We start from the raw sequence: 24,712 nt of genomic DNA, 5'->3' as shown, positions 1-24,712 counted from the left end.
TGGATTTCAGTAGTGACTTAAGTCTATCTAGGTTCACTTATGTATTTATTAACAACGTATTTGACAAGAAAGATAAATCTTTTACAATAGAATATAATTCCACCTTGGACTCCAGACCTTATGTGTAAAATTATTGTAGAATTTATAATTCACAATTTACCAATTTTAAATAGAGTTAATAATTACTTCTCACATGTAAAGTAGCAATTGATAATACACTAAACTAAGTTAATATGGCTTTATTTAGCAAGGTTCAACACAATAACTGACATTTTTAATTTTACAGAACAAGAGTAGTCATTAGTTCCAAGACATATTTAGCATTTAGCATATTGTCACTAAAAATTATTTTAATAGAAAGCCATGGGACTGGAGAGATGGCTCAGTGGTTAAGAGCACTGACTGCTCTTGCAGAGGACCTGGGTTCAATTCCCAGCATCCACTTTGCAATTGTGAACCGTCCTTAACTCCAGTTCCAGGGGAATTCAAAGCTCTCTTCTGACCTCCACGGCACTGCACAACATGGGTACACTCACATACATGCAGGCAATACACTCATACACATAAAATAAAAATAATAAATAAAATATTTTAAAAATATTCCCTATGTTATATATGGAAAAAGTTATATATTCTCACTGAGGTAATCTTTTGCTTTTTCCAATCAGAACTGATAATCTCTTCTAGCTTTGAGGCTCTTTTATATTGTATCCACTTTGCATATCCATTTTTACCTTAGAAGTATACTTAACACACAATGATGAACTAATTTTTTTTTGCTCAACTTGTTTTCTAGCAGATGTTTCAGAAGAATGATACATTTTCTAACTTTTAATTAGAAAAAAATGTTTCCTTCTTAGGCAATTAACCAAGTTAATGTATTAGATTCTAAATTTGCATAGGGATCATATATAAAGTATAGAATTTACTAATTTCAGAGTTAGAATCAGAACTCTTAGCCATGCTTGGCCAGAAGCACCAATTTGATTAAAATTGGATGATGGTGGGGTGAACATTGCATAGGAAATATGGTGTAATCATTGTTTACTCATGTTTAAAGTATTTATAATAATTTTTAGACTACGGAAGGTTCCCCATTCATTTTGGGGGGCTCTGTAGAAAGAGTAAAATATGTTATATATATCTAGAGTAAGTTTTGCTTCTTTTCTCTTCTTTTTTTAAGCCTTTAAACTCTTCCCTAAAGCAGGTTCTGTGTTGCAGTACATTGCACTGTGCTTTATTGAGCATTAGTGTAGTGGGAGAAATCACATCCAAGAAGAACTGAGCTGAAACCACTAAAACTAATCTTAATTATCACTTCTGATGAATTAATGTTTTAAGGGTGGAAGAAAGTTTTATTTTCAGGAATTTAGTGATGTTTATATTGAACACTAATGTTGTGTACAAACAATGAAACTATTAAAGATTCCAAAGTCAGATTCCTCTGACAAGTCAATTTTCCCCTTGAGCACATATATTATTTATAGGTCCATAACTTTCAAAAAATAAATTTTATCTGTTCACAACCCTATATGACAATATTCTCATTTAACACAAGTGTTTAGGGGAGATTTTCTTCACGATGATTTTTTTTTTTAACCTACATAAATCTTTATTTTCCTTCTTTCAGATGCATCTACATCCATACATTACGGTGTTTGGCTGAATTCCACTCTAATATGATGCTCCATTTTGCACCATACTGTGATCGATCACCTTGCTACTCCGAAACCTGTCCGAGCCTGCCCTTGGCCGTGGGGTGTCAGCCAATCACTGTTCCGTCCACTTGATGTACATTTTATTTTTAAGCTTTATATTTCTCTTTTAAGGAAAAATTTAAGTATGAAAATAAATTAATTACAAAAAGAAGCAGTATTAATACAGAACTGTATTGTAGATGTCTATATTTATATTCTCAAAGAGGTGGTTAGCACCTGTTACACTTGATAGCAAAAATCATTGGAAAAAACATCTGAAAGCTTGTTTCAATAATAATTTTAAGACTTTGGTTTGGTGTGAACAAAGGGAAATGAAGTTTCTTACATCTTTCTTTGCCTTTAGTACACTAAATACTGACTTCAAATAAAACCCTAAACTGATCGATGTTTTCTGTGTCATGTACTCACAGCTTTTCCCAAGCTAGTCAGGTGGTTCTTTGCACTTCTGAATGTTGTGTGTTTGTGTTTGCACCCATACATGAATATAAAAGACTGAGAAGTTTTATAAACTTGTCTGGGTTTGGCTATAAACAAAGAGCCTTGCCATGAATTAACTTTTCCTTATTCTTGAAATACCTGTCAAATTGCTTATGGGATTTTCAAAGATTAAGCTTTGTTGATGGCAAATTCATTAAGAGATTACTTAAATTTTCAGCTAGATTTACTGAAGTCACTGTAGCTATATTCAGAAGGAATGTGTAGCCCACAGTTTTGTGGACAGAGATCTTAGGAAGGCTATTCTGTTTGATGTCAGATAGCATAAACTCACAGTTCTAAGAATTGAGAGACTGATGTGTTACTGAGACTATGAATGAATGGATTTTAATTGTAGGAGTCATATTCTAGGTAAGTGGGAATCTGCTGGATGACTCGTCCACCCCTCCATGTTCATATGTCTGTGCTTCTACTTGTTAGATTATGTGTATTTATGGAAGTATAATTGAATACATTAATCTGATTCTTTATGTTATATCTTTACCATACCATCTGCTCTACCTATTATGCCCTACAAGTTTCAAAATACTGAATAAGAGATCCACATTCTCAAGGCTTTATTTTATTTTGCGTGTGTATGTGAGTCATCAATAATAATAATCATTTTAGCAAAACAAATGAATACCATAAAAACAGCAATATGTTAAGTGGCAGGAACTTCACTGTAACCAGTAAATCCCCGCTGTCTTTGGAAGGGTTTTTATTCAATTAGTTGTTTATTTAATCTCACGAAGGAGAAATTTTCTGAAGTATCATTGAGACGACAGTGAAATTCCTGACTGAAACTTTATTATCCTCAACCTTTCATTTTATTTGAAGACACAGACCAGGGTAAGACGCTAGTGAGGGCTCCTAACCACTCTTCCACTTCTTGGAAATGCTTCTTTCTTTAGCGCAAGGTAAAAGTTCCCTTCAATAGACTTAAAATGTGACTCTTGGTAAGGAATCACATCAGCTCAAACAAGAAGTGATAGGAAAATTCCAGGAGTTGGGGTGAACTGAATATGCACGGGATACTTAGAGGTGGCATCTGTGAAGATGCTTACAAAGAACTCTCAAAGTCAGCATTTTGCAAACTCCAGTTGTGATATAAACTTGAGGAATGAATCAGTATATCCAGTCTCATATATAGCATGTGCAGGACCTGAACTCAGTTCTCAATGCTACCAAAAAGGGAAAAGATGATCTCTCTGTCTAGATAGATAGATGTGTGTCTATATATATATATATATATATATGAAAAACATGATTAAGAGCAAATACTGTGCATGTAGCTTTTATTTTTGTTGTGTCATGTCCACGTGAACATTCCTGTTCTTGGTTCCTATGATAAGAATGTATCTTATTGTGAACTCAGTAAAGAATTGTTCGAAAATTTAAGAGCCATATTTTATCTTATTTAGATCGTATGAAGTAGGAAGTTACAGTTATTTACTGTTTTGATCAGAATATATAATATAGCAAAGCAAAAACTTGCTAACACTCCTAAGCATGCTTATCATAAGAGCACTGAAGGACAGAAAACTCTTCTGAGAAATTTGTCACCATTTTCCTGATTTCCTCCAACGCCATTTTGTTTTATCTTTAAATGGTGTGTGTGTGTGTGCGTGTGTGCTCGCATGCATGCATGCACGCATGCACATGTTAAACATTTGTGTGTACAGTGACTAAAGACTCCTACTTTCCTCTACCCTCTTGGTTCCAATTATTATCAACCTTAAGGCTCTTTTCCAGGTTTCTTTGTAATTATTAGAACATACTGTTAAAGAGGTGTTCATGGACAATTAGAAATTGAACAAAAACTATCCATTATTCTCCATATATCCTAGCATGTAGGTATTTTATTTTAAATTAAAAGACAGTAATTACTTTTCCACTATAAAAATCTAAGGAGTACTATGGCAATGCTAGAGAACAGTTCATTCAGAATGTTCATCCATTGGAAAAATGTTTTCTTTCTTTTTTAAAATTTGTTATTTTTTAAATCTTTTTAAATTTTTAATTTTTATGTGTATGAATGTTTTGTCTGTATGTATGTTAGGGCACCATGTACATGCAATGCCCTGCAAAGACCAGAAGAGAGTATAGGTTCCCCTGGAACTGGAGTTTACAGTTGGTTTTTAGCTGTCATATAAGTACTATGACTCAAACCCGGGTTCTCTGGAAGAAGAGGAAGTGTTAACTACTAAGTCAACTCTCCAGTCCTGGTCTTTTCTTTTAATGAAAGTAATATCACTGGAATCCAGGGTATGCATGGGGTAATAGTGTCTCTGACTTTAAAAGAGCAGAAAAAAAAAAAAGATTATTTATATTTGTGTTATGACTCTTGATTTTCAGAGCACTAGATACAAGCTTGCTGAATTTATTCTTCAGAACAAACTATAAAATCACCTTCATTATTTTTCAGATGAAGTTAATAAAGTAAGGAACAACTGTTACTATGAATGATGTAACCAGAACATACAAATTTATAAAGTCTATGAAAAATTATCCAGTGAAGATTCAAGAATACTGAGAGCATCTGAGGGAAGTTGTGGAATCTGTACTTTTGTTTTTGTTTGGTGATTAGTTTTATCGAGACAGGGTCACTGTGTAGCCCAGGCTAGCTTTAAACTTACTATTAGCCCAGGCTGAACCTTTTGCCTCAGCCTCCAGATTGCTGGATTACAGTTCAATGCCACCACCCTTGTTGAAAATTGTATTTTTGAATAAAATTTATTTTCAGGCTCTGGGGACAAAAATCTTCCCAAATAGACAGATAATTTAAGAATCTGAAAATATTTGAGAGAAGTGTGAAATGTTTATTTTGTAATAAGGTACATTTTCAGGCTCCTGGACATAGCCTTTTGTGAAGGCAATCCAAGTGGGCCAGTTTTCAAAAGTCATGAACTCTCTTCATACATTCAAAAACAGTATTTTTTGAGATATACTTTGAAGGTCTAATTATTTAATTGCATGTATGCAACTGTATGTGAAAATATTTGAGAGAAGTGTGAAATGTTTATTTTGTAATAAGGTACATTTTCAGGCTCCTGGACATAGCCTTTTGTGAAGGCAATCCAAGTGGGCCAGTTTTCAAAAGTCATGAACTCTCTTCATACATTCAAAAACAGTATTTTTTGAGATATACTTTGAAGGTCTAATTATTTAATTGCATGTATGCAACTGTATGCGATTAAAATAATATTAAAATATCCAGCCACCAAAATTATTATTATTATTATTAATTATTTGGTCTTTTTGAGTCAGGATCTCCCTTAGCCCCAGCCGGCCTGGAATTCGCTATGTAGAGCAGGCTGGCCTCCATTTCACAGAGATCCATCTGCCTCTGCTGGGACTAAAGGTGTGTGTCATCACACCTAGCTTAAAAATTAATTTAAATTTTAACTTTATTTTTGAATATATCTCCAGAAAAGGGCTTTAGTGCTTTCCAGGGACCTATGGAGGTGATTCCAAAGTTCTCTCTTGACTTTCTGGGAAGATTTTGTTCTTTTCTGGAATTTTGCTTCAAACTTCCCTTGAAGTGTGATGTTGTTTAATTCCATCCTGGTCTTATTTTAGCGCCTAGTTTAAGGCTATGGGGCAGAGACAAAATGAGAACTAAAGGTAGGAATTTACTTCCCTGAGTAAGATAATGCAAAAATAATACACCCCAGGCAAGGAATTCGTGATGCTAAGAGTAACTGCCCCTAAGTTTGTCTCTCCAATCAGTTTTCCCTAATGGCAAAGAGTCGTCTTTAGGGGAGACCCTCTTGCCATGTTTGTTGAGCAGAGGAACCTAATGACTTGACTTTAGTGCTTAGTTAGCCTGTAAATCCATTTACTTGTTTCAGTAATAAGGTGTAATTACTTGACTATCAGGCTCTAAGATGCTCTGGACACTTTACTTTTTGTCAGTGGTGTTTCCAAGATATAGGCTCCCTTCCGCGTTGGCTGGGTCCCTGTCTTCTCAGCATAGTTTATGACCCTGGCTTCAGTCTCAGATGAACAATTCGCTGTTTTCTATTCCTTCCTTCTTGGTGGTGCAGTATACATTAACACCTTAAAGAAGATAAACCAAAGCAAATATATAAGGAAAATAATGGAGGCTCTGGTCACCTTAGCATACTCCTGAAACATTTTGAGGTGGCTTGAGGAAGAGTCGTGCAAACATGGGCTGTCAGTATTTTTCTGGAGCGCCTTCCTTATCTGGGGAAAAAATAGATATAGGTAGGCCCAAACCTTTGCAGGGATCTCTGTATCTGTCAGTTTGTATATTCTTGCAGGTATCATTCAATCTCTGTGCCAAATGAGATTCACTGATAAAATTTCTGATTCCCTCCAGCTCCATGGCAAACAGTGACTTTTGAAGGTGAAACCCTGGCATATCTGGAAAGAGAAGGAAAGGTGTATTGGATCTACAAAGAAAGAGGACCAAAAATGGGAATGTAGCAGGAGTTAAATGGGAAGTAGTGAAATACCTGCAACTCTAAAGCACTCCTGGGGACTCAGGAATGTCCCAAGGAGTTCCCTTTTTAAAATGTAAATGACCTCTGTTGGAGTTTGGTTTCCATTCAGTTCACCTGGGCGCAAATTGCTTTAAGCAGATAACTAGGTCAGCACTCCCAAAGATCAATAGTCCTTTTGAAATGGAAATTTTGATTAGGGCCTTAGGGAAGGGTGGCTGGCTTCTGGAGCTTAGAGGGGTGAGAACTCACTTAAAGCACCCAGTGTCTGCAGCTCTAAAAGTCTCCAGGGAGGGAGAGGTAAGATCTTATCTGACAGGGATGTTCTGGCCTGACAAAAGCAAATGTCTATGGCCTTGAGATTTGGCAGAGGGATGCCATTAAATGTCAGGGCTTGATATGACTGCAAGATTAGAGTGAAAAAGTAGTTACCTCCACTTCTTCCCATTCTGATCAGCGGTTTTGTGCTGCTTTGCTTTTACTTTCTCTCTACAATAACCATTTCAACCACTCTATTTCCAGAGTTTGGGGAGAAAAGAGAACAAAGAAGGTGGTGGGGAGGAATCTTCTTACGGCACACCCACTTTCTTCCTATCATTTAAAAAACTATTTTATTTATTTATCGTTTTATGTGTATGAGCGTATTGCCTGCCTGCTTGTATGTAAGTGCACCCATGTCATGCAATGCCCACAGAGGTCAAAAGAGGGTGTTAGATCCCCTGGAACTGGAGTTGTGGATGGTTGTTAGTTACTATGTGGGTGCTGGGATTGGAACCCCGGTTTTCCACAAGAACAGTCAGTGCTCTTAACTGCTGATTATCTCTCCAGCCTCTCTCATCATTCTAATGAATGATATAGTGAAATAGTTGTCACTTATTGAGACTTTGTTATCACACAGTTGTTTCTTATTCTGACTTTAACCTGAGAAAGCTGAGATTTAAATAGGATATTTTTTCACTGTGGGAAGAAACTTAAAAAGAAATGCATATGCCAAAAATCTGTGGGTTGTTTAAAGCCAACCAGATGCACCAGGGTCTATCCAGCTGCCTCTACTCTGATGGGGTGGACTAAATACTTCAAGATTTGAGAGATAACAGATTTTACATAACAAGAGTCAGTATTTTAGTAAAGTAATAAAGATTTTTAATGCACATTTATAATAAAGAATATTATGGTTATTCTATAATATGGTAACCCTGTGTTCGTAAAATGCAAACACTGTATTTTTTTTTTTTTAATGTGCATGAGTGTATTGCCTGAATGTAGGCAGGTGCACCCATGTTGTGCAATGCCTGCAGAAATCAGAAGAGGAGGACGAATCACCTGGAACTGGATTTTTGGAGGGTTCTTAACAGCCATGTGGGTTCTGGGAATCAAGCCTAGGTCTGATACAAGAGCAGCCAGTGCTCTTAACTGCGGAGCCATCTCTCCACCTGGCCCCCATTGTATGATTTATATTGTGAACAGATATGATTATAAATTTTGATTTGCTTCCCTAGTTTTAGAAATTTGATTCTAGTATGTTCTGCAATCTAGGCTTTTTTTTTTTTTTTTTTTTTCGGGTTGGGGGGGTATTCTGGGGTCTAAAACCCTCTGATCTTTTGCCTGCTAGCCAAGTATTGTACCACTGATATCCAGCCCTTGACCATCAATCCGACATTTTTACTTTCCTTCTCAGTTCTGGTAGGAAATGATAGGTCAGCCTACAAAAATTCTAGACTAGAGCCTCTGAAATTCCTATTCTTAGCGGCTCACTCCTTGAAGGTCTCTGGAAAAATAGATAATTTTAGCTAGTTGAGGGAGTCTGAAAATCTGCTTTCCAACCCCAACTGTCACTGACTGACCTGACATCATTTCACAGCTTCAAGGCCTGACACTTCAAGAAATGCTTCTGGTAACCTCTGTTCTGATCACATGACAGGTTTTACTGTGGGTCACCAGGAACTTTTAAGACATTTAGATGCACCTTCAGGATGGAAGATAATATTTCTAGCTTCTCATAAACTTCTCTAAGCCCTTTTGAAAGTTGCCTTGACATTTCAGTAGTCTTTCACTTTTTAAATGATTAAAAATATTTGTCCTCACCCTCAGTTTGAACCTCTGCTAGTCAGTTTCCATGGTCACCTTAAAAATGACACTAATCTAGTAAGGAGAGAAGACTGTGACCCTCACACATACCATTAGGCACTAGTCAGATAGACTTGAGTGCTGACTTACTGCTGTAATACAGGTAGTTTAGGGAAGTCTCCCACCAATTTGATAGGATTTGATAGGATGCTTTTGACATTGTTTTAATTCCATAGATCTGTCATTTCTTCAGCCCACAGGGATCTGCCAGTCTCTGAATTTTCAGAGATGGGATTACAAACCTGTCACCATACTTGGCTTTTTTTACTTGGAGTTTGGGGACTGAACATAGATCTTCACATTTGCAAAACAAGCACTTTGCTGACTTCACTATCTCCCCAGCCCTCTCTGCAATTTCAATAATTTATACAGTTTCCCCATGTGGTCAGAATGAAGTGCCACACACTGGGCACCTTAAACAGTAGGAATTCAATTTTCTTTTAGTCTGGAGGCTAAAACTCTTAGAATAAGGTACTGGTGAACCTGGTTTCTGGTGTCACTTATAGGTGGCCTTCTTCCCACTGTGTCCTCCCATGGTCTTCCCTCTGTGCATGAGCAGAGAGAAAGTGCCAGTGTCCTTTCTGGGGATACCAGCCCTATCGGATAAGGGCCATAACCTTCAGACCTTTGTTTTTTAAAACTTCAAAACCTTATCTTCAAATACAGTCACACCAGGGATTAAGATTTCAATAGATGAACTTTGGAGTACACAGTTCAGTCCATAACAGCATCTATTCTTGGTCTAAGCAAGAACACACTGGACTGGACTATCATTTTTCACAAGGTTGTCATTCATTATACATAGTCTGTACTTTCATGAAAACATACACCTTGCATATTTTTTCTCTAGATGAGCCCTAAATATGATTTACAAATGATGGAAGGTTAATATAGTTGGCGCAGCTTTGCAAAAAAGCATATACATTTATAATATTTATGGATGTGCATAAACTTTAAAAGACATGTTTTGGTTCCCTACATCCCACACTTTACACACACCATTGAATACTTCCTGTACTTTCCATCTTTCATGGAGATTATTGATATTAAATGATATTTTAATTATTTAATTTGGCAAACCAGTAAGTAAGTGCATGGAGGTATAATAATTAATTTAAAATATTTATGCAAAACAATTCACAAATATAAGTTTTTTAATGATAATATTGATATTTAGCAAACATCTAGTTAAGTTTTAATCATTAAAATCAAATGAAAAGTAGGAGTTAAATGTCTCTTAGCTAGCATGCTAGGAGCCATAAGAGCTGATTTTGTAAGACATACCTTTCCAAGTTTCTAGAGCTGATTTTACATTTGACCCCAACATTTAAAAATGGAAAGTTTGACATTCCTCTGTTCAGAGATGCAGCAATAAATAGTGCATAAACAGAAGTATATTTTTTAAATTGCATTTAAATCTACTTTGCACCTTATTTAACTGTTGAAGACAAGGACCAAAATTAGGTTCAGAGATTGCATTTCCAGACAAGGTCAGGAATTGAACATGGTAAGATCTATTTTTATCCAAACCTAAACATAAGTGATCAGAAACAATGAAATTTACTTATCTCTTTAAACTTGTTGGCTTTTATGTCAATGTTTTGTTTCTAACAAGAAACATGTTTACATGTATGTGTAGGCAAACATACATATGCATATGTGCATATAAATATATAATATATCCACTAAGGTAAAACAGTTTACATCTCAGAGAGCTAATGCTTAATTAGTGACAGCTATATGTCATCTATGCTTCAGGTAGCATTCTAGTCATTGGACAAACTGCAGTGACAGAAATAGACAGAAACATCTTCCTTCAGGGCATCCCTGGTACACTATATAAATCCCAGCAGCAGAGCTAATATTGCACATTTTGTTTGTAGCACTGATCAATGTACTTTGCACATATGAGCTCATTAATTAGGTACAACAAGCATGAAGTGGCACCTATATTTATCTTCATTTTACAGATGTACAAAGTAGAGGATAGTGGAGTCAAGTAACTTACTCTTAGTCACATCATTATGAAGTGCAGAGCTGAAGTTCAAGTAGACAGTCTAGCTACAGAGGCCACATACTCAACTACTGTAAAGTACCAGAAACAGTTCTATATTATAGTGAACCAGTTCTATAAGAATGAAATTCTCCTGCTTCTCTGAAAAGCTTCAGTGGTATTTCAACCTTGCTATTTTAAAACCTTTTATTATGTTCTTGAAATTAGGTTACTCACTCAATTTTTTAAAATATAGTCCACCTTAAACCTTAATCAAAGTGCAAATTAAAAGATGGGAGGTTGGATGTTAGACTGATGTGTGTGCCTCTTTCTTCTATGTACTTGTGGGTTTTTGGAAGTACCCTGTAACGTGCTTTTTCTTATTTTAATATTCTTCATTTCATTCTTTATTCATAAACTGTGTCATGCATATCATTAGTGCAAGTAGGAAAAACAAGTTCATTAATCTTGTGTGAATTAGCATTTGATACAGGATAGACACTGTCTTTTAATGGAAAGTAAAAATTTGACAAACTTTGGTTAGTACATTACAAAAATTAAAATCTATATTTTGCTCTTGGGTTTTCAAAGCATTTCCAATATTTGAAAGAATGTCAAGAGGAAGTGAATTTCTTCCAAAAGATTTATAGTAACCTCTTCCTGTGTATAATAACCACACAATTAAAATATGACCTAGGCTAAGCCCCTGATCCACAGGAGATATATTCCAAACCACCAATGGAGTCCTGAAATTACAAATAACACCATGCCCTATGTTTACTGTGTTTTGTCCCATGCACACTGGTACAGTTTGTTTAAGAAATGTCTCTTCAAAAGGCTGATGTGTTGAAGGTGTGGTTCTGAAGCTGTGTTCAGAAGTCATTGAATCATGAAGAGTCTAACTTATTAAAGAGCTAATCTGTTGTTGAATGCATCACAGGCTTAGAATCAATAAAGCCAAATGACTATTAACTGTAATCTCTGAACACAAGAGCCAAAGCAACTTTTTCCTCTTTTAAGTTTTTGGTCAGATATTTTGTCATAATGACAAATGTCAATTAATAGATACTGACATTAAAATGTAATTAGGTATAATAACATAAACAATGATAACTACTGATGAGGGAGAATAATTGCAAAAATATTCTGCAATGAAACTTATTTAAAACGATGAGCTCTTTGCTTTTGGAATTTTCTATGTAATGTTTTCTCACAGTCATTGACTATGGGCAGCTGAACTTAAAAGCAAAGGGGGACATTGCTTATCATTTTGCAGTTAAAAAATCATCAGCCGTTTTTATCTATTTAAGATTCAGATCATTTTTTTTGAAACAGTTAAATGCAAATGAATAGTCCCAAAGCCCAAATTATGGTGATTGTTTATGAAAATAATGATATTCTAACTTTTGGGCTTCACAAATATCTACTTAGTAAGTATGTCAATGGCACTTTTCATTGTTGAATTTCTTTTTAACTGAGAGGCTTTCTTAAAATACCATTAAAAGATCTCCAGATTCTCTTGTACATTACCTCTTAATTGATCTCATAATTGTGAAAATGACATGGAAATCAGTGAATTAGCTTTCTGAGGCTATTGTTTCTTCACAACATTTTCTCCTTCACAATAAATGCTTAAAACATTTCAACCATTGTAGCAACTTCCTACTGAGGCAAGTGAAGTATAGTAGAACAGGTAAGGGATCCACTGAATTTCCAGATCTCATTTAAATTCTTTTCATTCTCTTACAACTATTGGTCAGAAACAGTCAACTTAAAGACACTCACACCTGGAAACACATCACAATTTGTTACTGGAATGCTGTGCTAGTTAGTTTTTGGAACTGGACACAAACTAAAGTCACCTGGGAAGAAGGAACCTCAATTGAGAATTTTTTTCCATTAGACTAACCTGTTAATTGATGCAGGAGGGCCCAGCTCACTGTGGGCAGTGCCATTCCTAGGCAGCAGGCCTGGGCTATGTAAGAAAAATAACTGAGCAAGCCAGGAGGAGCAAGTAACAAACAGCAGTTCCAGAATGGTCTCTGCTCCAGTTTCTCCTCCAGCTTCCTCACTTGGCTTTCCTCAAGGTTGGACTGTGACTAGGATATGTAAGTCAAATAAACCCTTTCCTCCCCAAGGTGCTTTTGGTCAGTGTTTTATCACACCAAACAGAAAAACAAAACAAAACAAAAGACTAAAATAAATATTAATTTGCCATATACTTGGCCATTACTTGATCAGAAGAATATAAGTGAATTCAGGTCTAGATCCATTTGATTTGAGTGATAAAGCTTGCTTAAATTTAGTCTGAAAGAGGACAATTAGTTATGAATTTATTAGTTTCAATGGTACAGACAAACTTGATGGAAATTCAAAGAGGAGAAAAGACTGAGACTCTAGAGTGAAGTCCATCACTCATTTTGTGTATTGCCTTTCAAGATGTTTCTTGGATGCATGCTGAATATTTGTATGTGTGTGTGTGTGTGTGTGTGTGTGTGTGTGTGTCTGTGTCTGTGTCTGTGTCTGTGTGTCTGTGCCTGTGTGCCTATGTGTGTGTTCATTAGACAAGTAAGAATTGTTTTCAATACCCAGTAAGAAATAGAATGAACATTTGGATTACACAGTGAGCAAGTAATGCATGTATATGACTATGGAGTCTTGAGAATTCATAGCCACCAATTTTAAGCTCCTTTTTAAAAAATGTTTTACTTATTATTTTTATTTTATATGTATGAGTATATTGCCTGCATGTATGTATATCACCCAAATTGAACCTGGGTCATTTCTGCTGAGCCTTCTCTCCAGTCCCCAATTTTAAGCTCCTTTATTGTTCTCTTGTAATGTTAAAACAGTTGTCACCAGAGAACATGGCAGGACATCCTGGTTTATAAAGAAGACAGCTACTGCTCTGTTTGGTCTCTGTTTGGTCTCATAGTTGGCTTATAATTTCAAATGCATTCTATAACACTTTTTTCTAGTTCTTAGACTAGAACAAATGCTAGGTAGATTTGAAGTACATGATGACCCTACTGTGTCACAAATTGTTAAGAGAGCTTCCATACATTGTAAAGGAAGAGCATAAATAGCTTGAAAAAATTAAACTGATTCATTCATGTGTTACTTTTATAATCTATGCCTACATGTTGCCTATGTATATTTTTCACCTCTCACTAGAAATTCTCAATTTGGACCACTAAGATGGCTCAGTGAATAAAGGTGCTTGCTGCGCAAAGAAGCTGGTTGGCAGAGGGAGAGAAATGACTCCCACAAATTGTATTCTGACCTTCATAGGTGCAGTGTAGCATGCTTGAACATGCACACGTGTGCTTGTAAATGCACACAGAAAATAAATGTAATGAAAAAAAATTTAATTAAAAAAAAAGTTTGCGTCTATATTTTAGGCAGACAGACTCCATGCAAAGAAAATGAGAATGATTTATGTGAATGAAGCCTAACAACAAAACCCAGAAACATTTCTAGTTTTTAATTATCATGTCATGCAGATGCCTGGTTTTTATCTTGTTTTCAGAGTTGACCAAGGTGGTGCTTTTTCAATCTTCACCATTCAGTGAACTGGGGATGCTGCCATGTGAACTGTGGAGTTTATGTGGTTGTTGTTGGTTTTGTGCTGTTTAATGCTAGAAGAAAATCATTCATGACATACTGCTTTGTAGAGGAAGAGACTGAAATTCAGAAAGACTTATCTGTTCAGGTGTCTTAGTTTTAGTAGGCATGATCTAATAGGAATGCAAAATGCAGATTTTCTGAGATTTATTTCTGTTTTGATCTCTGATGCTGAGCAAATCACTCATTTTTTCTTTATATTTTTTCCCTTACTAATCTAACTGTAAAACTGTGGGTAGTTAAGAATGTCTTTTACACAGTATAGGAAATATATTTGATAAAGATAGAGGGAGTTTAGCCAGGCATGGTGTCGCATACCTTTAATCCCAGCACTCTGGAGGCAGAGGCAGGCGGATCCCTGTGAGTTCAAGGCCAGCCTGGTCTACATAGTGAGTTCCAGGACAGCAGGACAGCTGAGGCTACAGGGAGACCCTGTCTCAAAAAGACCAAGAAACAAAAAAATGAAGTCATGATTCCAAGCCCAAGCATATCCTCGAAAAAATTAGTTTTTATAAAAAAGAATGTCTTGTTACCAAAAATAGCAGAGTGCCACCTTACATTTCCAGTGCTCATCTGTGGAGAGGAATCTAAGACACTTTATTTTATCACTCTGAGAAGATGCTGAAATGCCTTACGCTTCAGAACTGGAAAAGAAAGTCTCAATTTACAAGAAGGAAAAAAAAAAAAAAATCCAAGGATTTTGCTCAGGGGCCCAAAAAATGTTTGGCTTATTTCTTTTTCATCACTTAAGCTTGTTTCTTGCTGGGCCTTTTTATTGAATAATTGAAAAAAATGGGTAAGAGAAGGACTTTTTCATCAAAATCAAAAGATAGTAAGAAATAAAAGTACTAAGGCAGTAGGGATAGGAAGTTGTATCTTTCTGTTCTTTCATGATTGCCTACATTTCTTCCTAAACTTAGAGCTGAAAGGTCTGAAAAAAAAAAAAAAAAATCAGCCCCGAGGAAAAATCTAGTGAATAAAACCTGACAGTCTATGCTCCCTCCCCCTGACAGCCCTTCTCACATCTTTACCCCTACTTTTGCCCTGTCGGGACACACAAACACACACACACACACACACACACACACACGTGCCACGTGCACTGCTAATGCAAACACAACACACATACCAGCACACCACTACCATTTCAACCACCAGCACCACCATCAGCACAAATGCAAAACCATTTTATATTTTTCAGCAATTACATATTTATATTTGCAAAATTAGTTAAAATCAAGAGTCTGTTTTTGGAGACCAATATCATTTAGGGGGCATAGTGGAATTTTTGAAAGCTGCTTTAAGTTTTATTAACTCTCTCAGTTGATTTCAAGCTGTGGTGGAAGATTGCTAGAAAAATGGCTTTGGCAGAGTGGAAGCTCAAACTTGGCCCTCTTCCTGGGAGACACCGGGCTGTGGGTAATCTCTACCACCCTTGCTTCTTTAGCCTCCTCCACAGCAGTCAATTTATGATCATCTGAGGTGCTGCTCTTTTCTTTCCCCAGTAGCATCCTGTCAGCTTTTGCACTTGCTCAATCTTCATTTTTCCCGCCAAGCAGGCTGTTTTCTCACTGCCTCAGAGGGAGTCAGAAGTCATGATGAAGCAGCCAAGGTATAAGAATACTTTCAACACTGGCTGTCTTTTTGAATTCAGTGTCCCAGCTACACTGAAAACACCATAAAGACTAAAAAATGTAGATTTTTTTTTTTAACCAGCAAATTCCCAATATCCATTGATCATATGACAAAAAATCAGTACAGTAGCAGCAGAATGGTTTATCTCAGCTGTGTCCCTATTAACCCGTATAATTCCACATAAGAAAGACTTTAAATGAATCTCTGATATTTTCAAAATCGAATGTCTAAATGAGTGCTGCTCATTAATTTACCAGCAATATAAAGGAGAAGCCCACAGTCATAGGGAAGACCGCCTTAGAGGTCTTGTACGGACATAATAATGGAGCACTGTAAGGGTTATAATGGGAATTGTACATGCCCTGTCGAAAGACTTACTAATTCCTAATGAAGTTGATGCTTGAACATTGAATCTGAAGAAAAATTTAATACTGCTTTGATTCCTTCATCCTTTATTGTCTGATACCAGTATTGCAACCACGGCCATGGGGCATCAACTAGTCTCATTTGAATTGATTTAAACATAGTTTTGCATATACTCTCCTTTACAATTCAACAGTTTTGTTGTTATGGATTTCTAATGGATTTCCTCCTTTGATTGTTTATATTGGATGCAGTTAATGGGCAATTCAGTTTCATTTCATTTTAGTCAGCCTGTGACTTTTGACCAAAACTAAACTTTTTCTCTGCAATTTTTCACTCCAAATTCTTCTGACTTGACTTTTGGTTATTTTTAGATGTCAAAACACCTTCAAATGGAAACTATTACTGTCATTGAAGAGATCCAAAGTAAAGAGATAGATGCTATGAGGTGATTTCCCATGGAGAGCTTACACAGATGCATTTAATAATGGCAGCATTACTAGATGTGTACTCATTATTCCCAAGCCAATCTCTGAAGACTATGGCAATTTATCCAACTCATAAGTTACTTTTTCCTAAAAATAGTCATGCAATCACATATTTTTACATCTTGTATTTTCATAATTTTACATCTTGTATTTTTTTAAAAAATACATTGGTTTTTGAAAGTGTCACAGCTCTGCGATATCTGCAGAAAAATCATAAATATTTTATTTTAAACAATACTATTTTAAGTGGCTTTCATTATTAAATAGTGCTTTCTTTTTAACCTGAGCAACTATCATGTGTTCTATTAACACTGTTACTTGTTATCAGTTGGCTTTTAGATAATACTACTTAAGTGACAGGTTGATGACAGCTTTTAAGGTATTGCCTCTCTCTCCGTGTTATATTTCTGTTCATAGAAGGAGAAAGAAAAACAGAAGTGCTTGGTGTGATACTGTTATAAAGGAACTCAGAGGGAACATCTTGTAGAATGCAAGGGAAATACATGGAGGCAAGGAAACCTGGTTGAGTTTCCCCATATTCCTTTGGTTTCTTGATTCAGGCTCTTAAATTAGAACTGGCAGTGGATACCTGACTTTGAGTCTAGGTGGAAATTAGGTACTCTTTATTTGTTACTGAGGTCATTATCCATTTTCTCAATTCATTTTTTTTGTGTGTATGTGTATGATGTGTATGTGTGTGGCATGCAAAACATAAAGACAAAACATAGCAATCCTAGTGTTATTAAATGTCTCAAGACCTCTCTTTTCATGCAAATAATATAGTTCTATAGTGCCAGCCTAAGTAGTAGCAAGAAAAAAAATGCAAAACTACATTCCTTCTGAAAAAATGTGAAAAAGAAGCAACAAGTAGAACCACATTTAAAATGGTCCTAAATTATCTAATCCCAAGTGGTCACATTTACGTAACACTAAATGGACTCAGTAAGTTGTGTGTGTGTGTGTGTGTGTGTGTGTGTGTGCATGTGTGTGTGACAATAATTAAAGAAGAAGTCACAAAATTGGGACTTGGGAGGGGAGCATGGAGTGAGTTGGAGTGGGGGAGGAAGAAATGATGTAAATAACAGTACTTTTGTATGAAATTCTTAAAAAAAAATTACTTAAAAAGACTTTGAAAATTTAATTACTAAAAAAAGGGAAAAAGAAACATGGTTCTTGTCCAGAATCAGAATGAAGGACAGTAAATGGAGATTCCAAAAAGGAGGCTCCTTATTTAATAAAGACGAGGTTCATTTCCAGAGGATTTGCTGAGAGTGCAGCCCTGCAAGATGGAAAGAGAGCAGAGGAGCAGATGTGCCAGAAGGAGCATCTTGGTGAGGTTTGCCTGAGCTGCAATTCTCCCCTTAATATTTGGGCACTTCAGCTTCCTGGTTTTCATACTGCCAATTTTTCCAGTCTCCCGAGGCCTTATTTTCAGTACTTATTCTTGAAATCTGTTCCATTTTTATTCTACAAAACCTTGTAGAATGTCTGTGTAATTCTCTTAGGGCAGTGGTTTGAGCTAACACATTGATTAGAATATTCTACTAAGGGTATGCTTACACTGATGAGTATTAATGATTTAATAAGGTGACATGACTAGTGGCTATTTGTAGGAATTGGAACTTGACTTGATGAAAACAAATCTCTAAGAATGGTTATTTCAAGTAAATCTGTCTAATGGGAGAACACTTTTCCATTTATTCACTCATTCTTTTTTTATTACTCCTTTTTCTTTCTTTTTCAAGGTTTTAGTTATGTAGTTTAATAAACTACAAAATAGATGTTCACTGCAATGGGTTATTCTCACGTGAGGATTTAGTAACCCAGGTCATTTATATCACTAGGTAGTTTATATCAGTGGTGTAATGATGAATTCTATAAAGAACTGGAATAAAACAGTGTAATTGATTATTTGGAAGAGATATATGACGCGCCTTAATATTTGGAGCATTTTAGTGAATTTTTAATTATTTGCTGTCCAGGAAATTTATATGAAAAATTTTAAGATACTGATATAAGCAGTCTTTGTAATATTAAAGTCTCTTCATGTCTGTTATATACACTGATGGGCCACATCTAAGGAAATAGGGGTGCTGAGGACACAATCAAGAGAATAATTCATGTCCTTCGTGAAGCTGGTTAATGATTTAGCCATCACTTTCCTACTGCCTTCCATGCTTTGTTTTGGTCTTCTATTACATCCCACATGCCTCTGTAGCAAATTAGAATTAGTGTAGTGATGTAAAATACACCTTTATTTTTTTTTATTTTATTTATTTTATCAAGCTTTCCTTGCATCTTTATTTGCTAAAAGTCAGAAACAGGTCTCAAGTTAAAATATTGTGTCAGCAGGGCTGTGTTCCTTTCTAGGCAGTGAGGGTCAAAATCTATTTTCTTGAATTTTTCATCCGTTAGAAAGTGCCGGCATTCTTTGGCTCTTGACTCTCTTCCATATTCAAAGCCACCATTACCTAGTCTTCCTCTAGTCCTCTTAGTCTGACACTCTTCTGCCCTGTCCTTAGACACTAGAGGACATAATGATTATATTGAGCCTGCTTGGATAACCCAGGAAAATACTGTTTGGTTAGCTGATTTCTCCTACAATATTTTATTTTTATTTTTTCAGATTTATTTTATTTTAGTACATTTACATGTGTATGTCTGAGAGGGGCTATGTGAATATGAATGGAGGTGCCAGTGCAGGCCAGAGGCAGAGTGGGATCCTCTGGAAGTGGAATTATAGTGGAGCTGCCTGACAGGGGTGCTGAGAACTGAAGTGGGATCCTCTGCAAAGAGCAGCCTGGGCTCTTAACTGTTGAGATTCCAGCAACCTCACTCCCCCCACCCATGGAATCTTAGTGTCCAGAGCAGCCTGGGCTCTTAACTGTTGAGATTCCAGCAACCTCACTCCCCCCCCCACCCCATGGAATCTTAATGTTCTTATGCTTTGTAAGACATACGTGGATTCCCTGAATCACGATTAAGCTTTTGGAGTGCCATCATTCTGCCTTCATTAGGGCTCTTAGACAAATGCCAAACCACTGAATGACCTCACACTTTACAAGCTGCACAGTATTTAATCTTCAACCAAGTAACATTTCCAGACTGTTTTTACTGTATAATCTTGGCAATTTTTGTCACTAAATACATAACTCAATACATTACCTCAATTTTTCTTGCTTTTTGTTCAAAATGATCTCTTATTTCTTAAAAACATCAGAATGGAAAAGTTAGATAATCATATTTTTCTTGTAGGATGAAAGGTTTATTCTCATACATAAAGCTTTCACATAGGGTGAGATACAGGCCCTAAATATAGTTGCCAATATAGTGATTTAACTCATAGGATCACAAGACTAAGAAATGTTGTCAACTATTTAGTCAACATCCAAGTACCTATTATGTACAGAGTCTATGGTGGTTGTTGAATATGATCTGGCTAAACTACAGAGATGCAGTAGAAAGTGGCTAGCCTTGAAGAAGAGTAAATAAAATGCTGCCTCTTTTGGCTTCACTGTCCAAATCTGTCAGCTGAGTATAACACTATTTTTCCAGTAGGATGCTGTAGGATAGACAGAACAATGAATACAGCTAGGAAAACTCATTAAGAATAGTGTTTTACTCTCTAGGACAGAATCTGACAATGACTTTGAATAAATTACATGGACATTTTCAGGGCCATTTTGAAGGCAACGTGATATAGTTATAACTAGTATTAATCAAAATTCCTCACTTCCACATATCATATTCTTGCAGGAAGCCATACTACTTGCTTCCTTCTATGAATTTCCTTTTAACACAGTGAATTTAAGATGCTGGCATCTTCCAACACAAGAAGGAGAAAGGAAAAAGAAAGAAAAAGAACATTCACCACTCCTGGCACACATGTGTTAACACTGGTTCTTAAATTCTGGTAACAGAATTTGTGTTGCCGTTCTTGAATGTGAAAATTAGAATAAGTTTGTGTTTTTTACTTAATCATGGTGGCAAGCTGAAGATGGAGGTTATGGTACAGTTAGTCTCTGGAACTCTGAAATGCATTAATCATCTCTCTTGATAAAACACAAAATGATCAAATACATGAGCATGTCTAGAGTTATTCTATTTTTCTATTGTAGTCCTGGTGGGCTTTTTTGTAGAAGTGGTTCAGAATACATTATCTTTGAAGTGGATTCCAATTGTCAATAAAACATGCCTGCAACATTATTCTTCTTCTACAGGGAAGAAAAATGAAAATAGGTAGCTGACTAAATCATTCTCCTTTAGTATCATGCTCAGAAAATTCTACCATGATTTTTGTACTTTATATGCAACCCATTAGCTCTGCTGATGGAACAATGGCATCAGGCAAAGAGCAATATATTGTTGTTTAGTATAATACATACTCATAAAACAAGTGTAGTGCAATGGGGATCCAATTATGACTTGGGTTTTCTAAATTCCATGTATATCATTCATCTGTAGAATTTTAAGTGTAGAGCTACCAGATTATTATCTATGGGTTTTATTTTTCTTATTTATCAGAATTATTCTAATAATATCTATTTTCAGAGTTCTGGAGCTCAGACCAGAATAAAGAAGTCAAAGTAACTTATAAATTGTAATTGTTATGCAAATTCTATCTGTATTTTAGGGTATAAATGGTAAGGATGTTGCTAATATCCTGCAAGGTAAAAAGTAGCACCTCATGACATAAAATTATCCTACGATGATACCAGTGTCACAGCATTGAGACTTTGCCCTATGGTGAATAACAGTCACTCTAGGCAGACTGTGGCAGACCAGGAAAAAATTGGGAAAGGTGAAGCTTTCAGAAAGGGCTGTCTGAAGAGACCTGGGCATGTGGAGTTGGGGAATAAATATTCTAATCAGCTTCTTTCATCTTTTTAAAGTTTTTCATTTATTTATTTTTATTTTATGTGTATGAGTGTTTTGCCTGCATGTATATAAGTGCCACTATGTCATACAATGCTCATGGAGGCCAGGAAAGTGCTGGATCCCTTAGAACTGGAATTCAGAACAATGTTAGCTACAACTTAAGTACTGGGAAACAAACCTGGGTCCTCTGCTAGAGCAGCCAATGCTCCTAACTGCTGAACCATCCCTCCAGCCCCCTTTTTTCTCTATATTATCTTGTTTTTTTTATTTTTATTTTATGTATATGAGTGTATTGACTGCATGTAGTGCACCCATGTCGTACAGTGCCCATGGAGGACAGAAGAGGGCATCAGATCCCCTGGAACTGGAGTTATAGAAGGTTGTTAGCCACGATGTGGGTGTTAAGATTCAAACCTGGATCTTCTTCATGAAGAGCAAGTGCTCTGAGCCATCCGCCCAGCCCCCTTTTTCTTTCTCTTTCTAATTTAGCCCAAGTTTTCTCTTTGGCCAAGCACAGCCACAAGCCAGAGGATAAGAAAAGTATTGAGTGTATTCCATATTGTTTGGCTTCCTAGTATAAAATATGATCAGAGAGAGAATGTGAAGAGTGAGTAGAATAGGTGTGTACCAGGGAAGAAAAATAGATGATATCTAATCCCAAACTCCCTCAAATGAACTTCGATTCTAAGAGCTCAAAGAAACAAAGTCTCCAGATAAAATCATTTATATATACAAAGGAAATCAGCCATAGATACAAAATTGGAAGGACAATTTCCACAAATACATCTGTATATATTTTGTGTGTGTATGCATATGTATGTGTGTTTGTGTGAACACTGGTATGTATGAATGCATGTGTTGGGAGGGGTCAGGGGCCAACCTCAGGTTCACCTTGTTTGAGGCAGGCTCTCTGTTGTCTTCACCCTTTGCACCCCAGTCAAGCTTGATCATGAGCTTTTGGGAATTCTCCTGTCCAGAGGCTATCTCTCAATTAGGAACACTAGGATTACAGATCGTGCAATACTATGCTACTAGATTTTACTTAGATTCTGAGGATTCAAGCGCAGATTTCCACACTTACATGTTAAGTGCTTTTACACACTGAACCATCTCCCCAACCCTGTATACTCTTCCCTCATGATATATTGTATTTGCTCACTATATTAAAACAGGAGGCATCTGGTTAGACATTGTCTTTCTCTACTGATGTGAAATTGTGCCACCTGTCAGATACTCCTCTAGGGACAAAGGGTACAAAACATGGACATAAAATGGTGCCTATTCTTGAATTAGCTTTGGGTGGAATACGTATATGGAAAGTTCTATGGGGATGTTACGAGCTCCTCACTTTCCTTTGGCTGGTTAAAATTCCTGCTGAGTCAGTCATGTTCATGGAGTCATTTAGAACAAATCTGTCTTTTCTGACATGGTGAAGTAGGAAGTGTTTTAGCAATATTTGGATTTCTATCCCATGCATTGGGATGCAAACCTTAGGTAATGAGGCTGTAAAATAAGATGGAGTTTAAATTTTCAAGGACTTTGCGTATTATGTTTAGACATTTGAACTGTAACCTAAAGAATTAGGCAATCATTGGATCAACAATGATATGAATGTGCAAACTGACTTAAATTAAGAAAATAATTCCAACTATTATACCCTTGTGTGATATGAGTCGCTCAGAATTTTGTCTTTAAATTAATATCCTTCAAAATAATATCTTACCATTGATTTTGCACAGATTCAATGATTTCTGAGTGAGCTTATTTACTGAAGATTTTCTAAGATGTTTTGATGTTCAGAAGTGATAGCACTTAGTACATATCCTGTGCCCGGCTATTCTGATTGGAGTGCTGGAGGAGCAAGGAAACTAGAAACATTCTGAGAATGAGTCCCACTTCTTTTTCTTAGTTATAAACATTCCTTAAATCCTCACACACAGTAGAAAATATTTTCTATACTATTGCTATATAAAGTTGCAAAGTAGTTATAGTTGGGGAAGAGATTTCTTTTTAATGTAAAGGCTATATAACTGGATTCTAACTACGTGCATGTTCCTAAATTTCGTACTGTGTAAATGTGACTGCATAAGTAGGTATTTATCTCCTCTTTGCAATTTATTAATATTTTATTTTTTGTTCACCAAGGTGCTATACTTTATAAATAGTTGATTGTGCTTTTGGGTTTTCCTTATAGACTTCCTTTGGACTGGACAATTAGATTTTGAAGGAACTTCAATACATTAAATATCTTTAGACAAGATGACAGATTTTCTTCCCCCACATGATATTCAATTTTATGTCTCTACTGAATTTTACTCTATATTTTCAGGGTAAATATTTTTTGGATATGTGATTTCCTTTTTATTCACTATCATTTAAAAATATCTTAAATTTCCTGCTTACTTAGATGTTAAGAAAAATATCTTTCTGTTTGAAAATAACTGTTACTGTAAGAGTTTTGAGGGGTAGATATGATTTGCTCCCCATTCATATTAGAAGTCACATGCATGGTTATTTATTTTTCATAATTGATAATTGGCTGTAAATTTTTAGGTTTACAGTTGAATTAATACAGCTATACAATATTGTATTCAGTATAAAACTATAAGACATAAAATTAAATGAGGTTTTAACTTTTAAAAAGGATTTCCATTTCATTATAAAATACACATTTTCATTCAGAAAAATTCATTTTTAATGCAATTGACACTAAGATGTTTGCACATGCATTTCTAATCTCTGTAAATTTTTAGGTTTACAGTTGAATTAATACAGCTATACAATATTGTATTCAGTATAAAACTATAAGACATAAAATTAAATGAGGTTTTAACTTTTAAAAAGGATTTCCATTTCATTATAAAATACACATTTTCATTCAGAAAAATTCATTTTTAATGCAATTGACACTAAGATGTTTGCACATGCATTTCTAATCTTTATATA

General features: G+C 35.8%; 1 protein-coding gene across 8 annotated transcripts in view; it reads left to right on the top strand.

Moving 5' to 3' along the window:
- The window catches only part of Pcdh7 (protocadherin 7), a 434,303-nt gene that overhangs the window by 8,864 nt on the left and 400,727 nt on the right, over nt 1–24,712 (top strand). The window contains exon 2 of one of the 8 annotated variants that reach the window (XM_017796767.2): nt 1,631–2,099. The exons of the other annotated variants lie outside the window; for them this stretch is intronic. Coding sequence (XP_017652256.1) covers nt 1,631–1,666 — 36 coding nt within the window. The 3' untranslated portion in view covers nt 1,667–2,099. Of the gene's footprint in view, nt 1–1,630; nt 2,100–24,712 lie in introns of those variants that run through there. 8 annotated transcript variants of the gene reach the window in all.

The sequence above is a fragment of the Nannospalax galili genome, unplaced genomic scaffold (genome assembly GCF_000622305.1).
Source record: "Nannospalax galili isolate Female #2095 unplaced genomic scaffold, S.galili_v1.0 scaffold292, whole genome shotgun sequence".
NCBI lineage: Eukaryota > Metazoa > Chordata > Mammalia > Rodentia > Spalacidae > Nannospalax > Nannospalax galili.
Note: the sequence above shows the minus strand (reverse complement) of the source record. Positions and strands in the feature narration are given on the sequence as shown.